Here is an 8,453-nt window from a genome sequence, read left to right as displayed (position 1 = left end):
AATACTATGAAAATACTTAATGAAACATTATAATCCAAGTAAAAAATACTTATTAGAAATATATATTTTTATTTATCATAAATATTACATAAAATATTTAGTCTTTATTTTAATAATATTTCGAATAAAGCTTTATATAAAAATGTATGAAATATATATATAACTTTTCTAAAAAATAAATATTAATAAATATTTATCATTAGTACTCCTAAATATTCTGTGCTGTCTGGGTATATAGTTAGAGGTTATACGCATGAATAATACATTATTGCTCTGAATGAGAAACGTTTTGCAAGTGAGAAATAATTTTTTTTTATTGTACATATTAAGATATTCGTGCTGTTTTAGCATCATGGCTGCAGCATTCCTCGCATGGGAGCTGTTACTGCTTGAGCAGAGAGTCTGGCAAATAGAAAGAAGATTAGAGCGCCGATTACTTCGTGATCATGCAAATCCTTTGGCATTACCTCAAAACGAATTTATGGATATTTTTCGGTTCAGTCCTGACCTAGCACTCTACCTTATTAACGAATTACGTCATGATTTGCAACCCCAAAGAATTAGCGATCTTGCTCCAGAACTACAGGTTTTAACTGTTCTTCAATTCTATGGTCAAGGCTGCTATCAGAGATCAGTAGGAAATCAATTCCAACATAATATGAGTCAAACCTCAGTCAGTCGATGCATCCGCGCAGTTACAAATGCCATCAATCAACGACTCTTGCGTCGTTGGATTAAATTTCCTATGACTCAGGAAGAGAGAGCTACAGCTCGCAATAAATTCCGAAATGCTCCTCAGCCATTCCCAGGGGCGATTAGCGCAATAGACTGTACATTTATAAATATACTAGGCCCTGTAGAACATGAAGAGGCTTATGTTAACCATCACGGTAATCATTCTCTTAATGTTCAAGCAATCGTTGATCCTGATCTCCTCATACTGAATATTAATGCAAGATTCCCAGGTGCTAGAAATGATTCTTATATTTGGAACAATTCACCTATTCGAAGGGCAATGGAATATTGTTATAATCGAGGTGAGCGCCAAACTTGGCTTATAGGAGACGCCGGATATCCATTGGAACCATGGTTAATGACTCCATTAGCTGATTATTCAATAGATACGAGATAGTTTGAATATACAATGCAGCTCTGTTCATCTCGTAACTGTGTCAAATGTTTCAATGGAGTTTTCAAGTCTTTATGGAGATGTTGTTCCTATCAAAGAGTTTTGATGTATGAACCAGAACTTGCTGGTAGAATTATCAACGCATGTGCTATTTTCCAACATGCGAATTCATGCGCGTCTTCCTGTGGATCAATTTCTAAATGATCAAGACGCAGGTCTTCCTGAAGACCCTGTATACATACATCACGAGGAGGACAACGAACCGGTGAGGAACCTAGCGCTGGCACAAAGAATACAGAAGCAAATTATGGCAGATAGATTCCCCGATTTACCTGATGGCGATGACCTCTAACTTCTGTTATTATTAATAATTGGAATACAAATTAAATGACTTGTGACATATTTTGTGAGAAAATAGAATTTTTTATTTTCTATTTTTAAATTATAAAAAAAGAAATATTACATTTGTTGACTTTCAAACATTTTTTCACATTTGTTGATTTTTTACATATATGCTGTATATGTATAAATAAAAATAAAGCGTTTTACATTCCATATTGCATCTTCTTCATCTCTGTTTAACTTTGTTTCTGTTTAACAATTAAATCTAAAGTATTTACAAGACGAAGTAAAACTCATTCCTTGCTTTGTCATTTTCTGCCATAGTGCGGAGAATATCAGTTTGTATACGATTATTTTCTGCTTGTATTAAGGCTGTCTCTGCCCGTAACTTTTCGGCCTGCGCTAGCACCTGTAGCAAATACCATATTACGATATTTGTTTCTTATTAATAATTTTACATTTTTCTAAATAAATTACTTTTTACCTCTGTCGCCTCGCATGTCCGCTCAGCGAGACTTGTAAATTCTGTTCGAGCTTCGTTAAGTTGAACTCCTAATCGTTCACGATGAACTCCTATCAAAAAGATATATATGTATGCAGTATTCAGGAAAAATATATATTTTCATTACTGACAAAACTGTGATAGCGTCGCAGAACTAACCTTTCCTTAAAAAATTTGCCTTTGAAGTAACTGGCATGCGTGATCGTTTCATTGAAGCAGAAGTATGTGGAGTTTTATTTTTAGGAACAACTTCAGTAGTTTGTTTCTCCAGTGCTAAATCGGCTGACTGATTGAAGTTGATATCTCAGGAATGGCAGGATTCAAGATTTGATCTGAGATTATCACCATATCCTCTTGAGTATTAGCATCCATAGTCATTGTAACTGATTGTGAGTCGATAGGCAGTAATTCATCATTGATATCTACATAAATTGAAAATTTGTTTATGTAAGCATTTAGATTTATATCTGCTTAGTTTCTTCTGCTGGCACAGTCACTGGTTGCACAGTTATCACCTGTGGGATAACTTCATCAACGTTAACATCTAATCCTTGCTCCAATTGCTCAAATACGTTTTCCTATTGAAAAAAAGACTTACACATACATCGTCAAAAATCAATCTCTTGAAACTGTGAGCAGCCAACTTACAAACTCTTCTGGAAAAGAATCCGGAACAGTCGCCAAGCCTTCAAAAATTCATGTCCAATTAAGTCAATAATTTTTTTGTCTCTTTCAGTAAGAACAATATCATTTGGCTTATTGCCAGTGGCAGCTCTATTTTTTTTAAACTTGTTACTTTATTTGATACTTTTGTTTTAGTATCACGCCACGTCTAGAAAAAAATAATAAATGTTGCCACAATTAAGTATCAGAAAAAAATAATATTAGAACTGTGGCGACATATAAACCTACAGTTTTCCATGAGTCAACACTTTTCTTCTTTCCATTTTTAAACATAGCATTTAATGTATTCGTGAGTTCCTCCCAGCTTCCTTGAAGCTCTTTTTTCCCTAGCATTCCTTTTAATTTCTTGTTTGCCACATGTGGATGCAAACAAAAATAATTTATCATAACATCTATATTTGCGCCTCTGAAGCACGGCTCTGTCGTGTCGCTGCTGTTTCTTTCCTTTGACATTCATAATCAAGGCATTATATTTTAAAATGTAATTCATAATATATATTTTATACATATAAAAACATGTTTTATACACAAATATTTATAATCTCAATCGAATTTCAATAACATAACATATCACATTTTCAACAATATTATGTAACAAACCACATACATACAATATACACAATATATCATAATATTATATATAGATAGCTACGTGTTACATGTGATTTACCTCGTCGGTGTCATTGCGCGTGATATGCAATCTCTCTGTATATTCTTTAGAAAAGTATTCCTTTTACTTTCTCATACAAACTTCTTGCCTACTCAGAAATTCGGATAGCCGCTTGTTAACCAGTCATCGACTATGTTTGGTTAATGTATACAACTCAACGTTGCTAAGAAGAATTCACATGAACGCTTCTGATTGGCTTTTTCACGTACCCTCGTAATATATATTATATAACGTCATATCCGTCGTTTCATATCGATGTTTCGTTAGATCATTCTGTATCGATTTCTCTCGATATGATTCCTTTACAGAATCATTGTCTCGTTATTATACTGTCTCGTTACATAGCGACTTTTTCGATACGTAACATGATATCGACATATTTCGCTACAAATTACCGAGTTACAGAATCCAGCTACTGTAGGCCTATTCTGTAACTTTCTAAAGGCTTGTGTCCACGGTGCTAGAAATCGGTCTGAGTTCTTGGACATAGTTCTCGTACAAAGTTCTGTTATCTCGGACGATTCTATTAACATAATTTTCTAACCTTCAAAAACATCTACTTTATAACAGAAGCGTTGTAAATTATTTATTCACATAAAAGCATTTGTGCAGCGTAATATTTCTTCATTTACAGAAAACAATCAGGTATAATAAAATATAAATTTCAAATATGACTGTTTTAGTGGATCATACTACATAATAATCATCGCCCGATACGGTCAAAGCTGAATCTTGGTGCCTAATAATATTTATATGTAAATTTACATTTATCAGTTCATGCTAAGGTAGTTCATGATTGCGTTTATATCCGAAAGTAACTGCACGCAGTTTAAAAATGAATTGATAAATGTAAATTTACATATAAATATTATTAGCCACCGAGATCTAGCTTTGACCGTATCGAGCAGTAATTAAAATATAAATATTTATTATTTCATTTTTTTAGATACGTTCGATTATAAACCTGCAAAATTATCTCTCAATGATAATAAAATTATGATGATATCCTCAAAAGTTAAAAAATGTATAGCAATCACATTGATTGCTGAAATTATAGAAAAAAAAGAGATACAAAAATGGAATGAAGAAAAAAGAAAACGACGACGTCGGTCTATTTGGACACGTAAATGGATACTTGAAAGAAATCGTTCATTGAGAGGAATAATCAATTTAGCACATATAGATTTAAGAATTGAAGATCAAGAATATTTCCAAAGATTCTTTAGAATGCGGATTGATTTATTCGATCAACTTGTAGAAATAGTAACACCTTATATACAACGTCAAGATACTAATATGAGACAATGTATATCATCTAAAGAACGGATATCACTCACTTTAAGGTTTCTAGCTACTGGTGAAAGTTACAGAAGTTTGGAATACTCAACAAGGATTCCAGCGTGTACGATTTCTCGAATAATACCTGAAACATGTCGTGTTATATATGAGCTCCTTCGAGAGAATTACTTAAAGGTAAATAGGATGTTAATAATTTTTACAGAAAAATATTACTGGCTGTGATAAATTGACCAGTAATATTTTTCGATAACGAAATAATATATTATGACAACATTAACTTGTTATACTTTGCCTATCATCTAATCAACAAGTAATTTATTTAATGTTTTTTATAGACACCAAATACAACTGTAGAATGGAAACAAATTGCAGATGATTATCAACGATTATGGAATGTTCCAAATTGTATTGGTTCCATGGATGGGCGGCATATAGAATTTAGAGCACCTTTACAGGATGGATCATTATACTATAATTACAAAGGCACTAACAGTATTGTTCTCTTAGCACTAGTAAACGCGCAATATCAATTCACATACGTGAATGTGGGAGTTAACGGTAGAGTAAGTGATGGAGGAGTTTTCCGTGATAGTGACTTTGCAAAACTGTTAAATAATGCACAAAATCCATTGAATGTGCCACAAGATAAGTCATTACCTGGCATGAACGAACCTATTCCATACGTTATATTAGCCGATGCTGCTTTCCCGTTACAAAATCATTTATTAAAACCATATCCTTCACGAAATTTATCTCATGACGAGCGGATATGTAATTATAGAATAAGCAGAGGTAGAAGAGTTGTCGAAAATGTATTTGGCATATTAGCAAATAAATTTCGAGTTCTTTTAACACAAATACATCTACCTGTTGGAACCGTCCAAAATATAACACTTGCATGTTGTGCGTTACATAACTATCTTATTAAAGAAAATGCTGCTTATTTATATACTGATATAGATAACGAAAATTTAGAACATACTACAAGGTCTGCTACATGGAGAAATAATACACAATTACGCAACTTAGAAATCACAAATATAAGACCAAATATGAATGCAATTCGTATTCGCGATGCGTTTAAAGAATACTTTAATACTGTCGGTAAGGTTGAATGGCAGGAATATATGATATAACCTTTCTAAATATAAAATTATATATTTATTTTATATTTGTAACACAATATTCTTTTGTAACATTGTAACTTTTGTAATAATTATATGGTAATAAATATTTATATATACATATATATATTATAATATTACCTCACAATTATTCTATATTTTATTTTTCAAGTATTTGTTATCGTTACATTAATAAAATAAAATAATCTCGCTTAATAAACATAAAATATATTGAACACAAAAGTAATATGCAAACACATGTAACATATAAATCTATCACTTATACAATATTTTCTTATATTTTATCTCATATTTTATTTTTGAGCAGGTACGTTTGTTACTATTACGTTACTAAAAAAAAGATAATAAAAAGATAATCTCTTTTTGAACATAAAATATATCGAAAACAAAAATAATATGCAAACATTTGCAAATATGTATATAAGCATAGAAAGGGAGCGTTCCGTTTGACCATGTCCTTGACCACAGCCACTCACAGAGACCGGTGCCTAAAGTTTTTCCACTGTACAAGCACTGTGAATGGCTTGTGGTAAATCGGGACGTGGTCAACAAAACCCTTATCACATAGAAACATAGGAACATAGGAACACTTATTAAATATTTTCATTATCTATTAATGCAATAATCTCTTTCTGTAAGTAGTTCAATGATTTTGGATCCTTAATTTTACGTAATTTACTTTCTACGTACAATATCCAGTATTTTAATTCATCTGCAGTATCGTCATTGTTTGATATAGTTTGGATAGCATTTGTTGCTGCTGTCCAAAATTCATCTTTTGATGAATTATTACTTAAAGTTTCAAATTTCCTTTTTCCACGTTTTGATGTTGCTCTTTGTGATCCGGTTGAACTAGTACTACACGATGATGGATTTGGCTGAAGATTTGGCTCAGTATTCTCTACATGAAATAAATAATAAAATCAAAATCAAAATATTGCATTAAAAAATTAAATCATTAGATAAAATATACTAAGTGATATAAAATATAATAAGAAAATACATATCAAAAAATAGCAATATATAATTTTGTCACCTTTATTAGAATCTTGTGCTTTTAAAATATTAGCAACCTCTATAAATTGAAGATCTTCGTTGTCACTTTCCTCTTCTGCAGTATTATGTTCTAAGCAGCTACTTTGTTGACTAGAAACCTATAAATTATTATAATTTCAACACTTATGTATTTACATACTTTATAATTGACAAATATTTTACTTAATCTTACTGTTATGGAAGACTCTCCTTTTCTTTGAGCAATGTGTGGATCGAGAAATTTCATATCTTCGAATAACCACCATGTGGGTTTATAAATATCATTAGTCGACATGCCACTTGATTTCGATGCTTTTATTTTGTTAACGTAATCTAAATACTGCGACCTTAAATTATTAATTTTTTTTTTAGCAGCTTCTATAGTTAAAGGCTGTTGTGTTATTTCTTGGTATTGCTGACATATTTGTCGATAAGCATTCTCTCTTTTGGTTCGATTGTGGTATTCAGCAGATTTTACAACATATAACAAAGGATGTTGTTCATATAATAACAACAGCGTTTTTATATTGTCTTTAGTATCCATATTCCTAAAAATTATCACATTTATGAATATATACTAATATATATATATATGTTAGTTAACCTTAATTTATAATTCAACGTAATGCATTTTCCATAGAACTTTTATGAACAAATGTTAATTAATAATTAATCTTTTTATTTAAATATATATTCAATATTTTTACTTTATACTTACAAAACGTTCAACACGTCCAATCGCTCGAGCAATGCCAAACAACTACCAAAAATTACTATATAGCACAGAAAAATGGGACATGATGCATTTTTGCTTTGAGACATCCAGATAAGATTTTCACTAGAATTTTCGATTATCACTAGATCGATTTAGTAATTTTTTCTAGGATAGACAGCTTGAACGCAGCTTGGACCGAGTTTCTAGCATCGTGGACACAAACCATCGAGATTTCTATACGATATTTTCATCCAAGTTGTCTGTGTCCACGATCCGAGATCTAGTAACTTTGTCTCGAATCGAGATCTCAGACCGATTTCTAGCACCGTGGACACAAGCCTAACGACAGTTTCACTAAATGGGGATATCGTTAAGCAGATTTAACGACACTATAACGAAAAATGGTATTTTGTAATTAAACGTAACGGGGAGCACAGACTCTTGGATAACGCATAACACGTAATGCATAAGAATATGTACCAATCGAAGTTCTCCGTTTCTTTCCCTTCCATGTAATAGAGAACTCTGGTTGGTTCAATTTCTTATGCCTTATATGTTATGCGTCATGCAAGAGTCTGTGCACCCCGCTTAACGATAAATGTTAAAGTTTCGATAAAATACCGAATTTTATCGTTAAGATGGTCACGTTCAGCAGACTCAACTGTTGTGGAGCAGATCCGTGAGCAATCGCTGCTATTGGTGTATTCTTCTAGATCATCCAATAGCAGCGAGCGCTCACGGATTCGCTCCACACAGTTGAGTCTGCTGAACGCGACCGATATCGAGAGGTATCAGACCTCTCGATAAGCAATAACGACAATATAACTAGACATAATAACCTATAGCAACGCTCTTGCTTGAATGGTCCGAGTGGCTGTAAGTAATACGGAGCGCCTATAATTAATGGTAATTATACAGTTTATCCGCTCACC

At 32.3% G+C, this 8,453-nt stretch overlaps 3 protein-coding genes across 4 annotated transcripts in view; 2 read left to right on the top strand and 1 right to left on the bottom strand.

Annotated features, from left to right (window-relative positions):
- Positions 1 to 1,466, top strand: part of LOC108770355 (putative nuclease HARBI1) — a 2,333-nt gene extending 867 nt beyond the window's left edge. The window contains exons 1-2 of one of the 2 annotated variants that reach the window (XM_018521919.1): positions 292 to 890; positions 958 to 1,466. In XM_018521919.1, the coding sequence (XP_018377421.1) occupies positions 353 to 890; positions 958 to 1,061 (642 nt within the window). In that variant the 5' untranslated portion in view covers positions 292 to 352 and the 3' untranslated portion in view covers positions 1,062 to 1,466. Of the gene's footprint in view, positions 1 to 291 lie in introns of those variants that run through there. The other variant, XM_018521918.1, reaches the window with a different exon arrangement.
- A 2,128-nt stretch (positions 1,467 to 3,594) lies between these two features.
- Positions 3,595 to 5,762, top strand: LOC108770354 (putative nuclease HARBI1). The gene is made up of 3 exons (XM_018521917.1): positions 3,595 to 3,972; positions 4,274 to 4,800; positions 4,962 to 5,762. The coding sequence occupies exons 2-3, from the start codon at positions 4,324 to 4,326 to the stop codon at positions 5,760 to 5,762; spliced, it is 1,278 nt and encodes a 425-aa protein (XP_018377419.1). The 5' UTR covers positions 3,595 to 3,972; positions 4,274 to 4,323.
- Positions 5,763 to 6,163: 401 nt separating this feature from the next.
- Positions 6,164 to 7,618, bottom strand: LOC108770356 (uncharacterized). The gene is made up of 4 exons (XM_018521920.1): positions 7,525 to 7,618; positions 7,000 to 7,354; positions 6,808 to 6,925; positions 6,164 to 6,672 (listed from the first exon to the last, which is right to left on the bottom strand). The coding sequence occupies exons 2-4, from the start codon at positions 7,348 to 7,350 to the stop codon at positions 6,365 to 6,367; spliced, it is 777 nt and encodes a 258-aa protein (XP_018377422.1). The 5' UTR covers positions 7,351 to 7,354; positions 7,525 to 7,618; the 3' UTR covers positions 6,164 to 6,364.
- Between the last annotated feature and the right edge of the window lie 835 nt (positions 7,619 to 8,453).

This window comes from Trachymyrmex cornetzi, unplaced genomic scaffold (assembly GCF_001594075.2).
Source record: "Trachymyrmex cornetzi isolate Tcor2-1 unplaced genomic scaffold, Tcor1.1 scaffold1251, whole genome shotgun sequence".
Taxonomy (NCBI): Eukaryota; Metazoa; Arthropoda; class Insecta; order Hymenoptera; family Formicidae; genus Trachymyrmex; species Trachymyrmex cornetzi.
Note: the sequence above shows the minus strand (reverse complement) of the source record. Positions and strands in the feature narration are given on the sequence as shown.

Bases quoted from the DNA above. Each gene is read 5' to 3' on its own strand.
- LOC108770354 (XM_018521917.1), top strand. From the start codon at position 4,324: ATGATGATATCCTCAAAAGTTAAAAAATGTATAGCAATCACATTGATT. The intron at 4,801-4,961 runs GTAAATAGGATG...TGTTTTTTATAG, and splicing joins TTCGAGAGAATTACTTAAAG to ACACCAAATACAACTGTAGA.
- LOC108770356 (XM_018521920.1), bottom strand. From the start codon at position 7,350: ATGGATACTAAAGACAATATAAAAACGCTGTTGTTATTATATGAACAA. The intron at 6,926-6,999 runs GTAAGATTAAGT...AATAATTTATAG, and splicing joins AAGGAGAGTCTTCCATAACA to GTTTCTAGTCAACAAAGTAG. The intron at 6,673-6,807 runs GTGACAAAATTA...TATTTCATGTAG, and splicing joins AGCACAAGATTCTAATAAAG to AGAATACTGAGCCAAATCTT.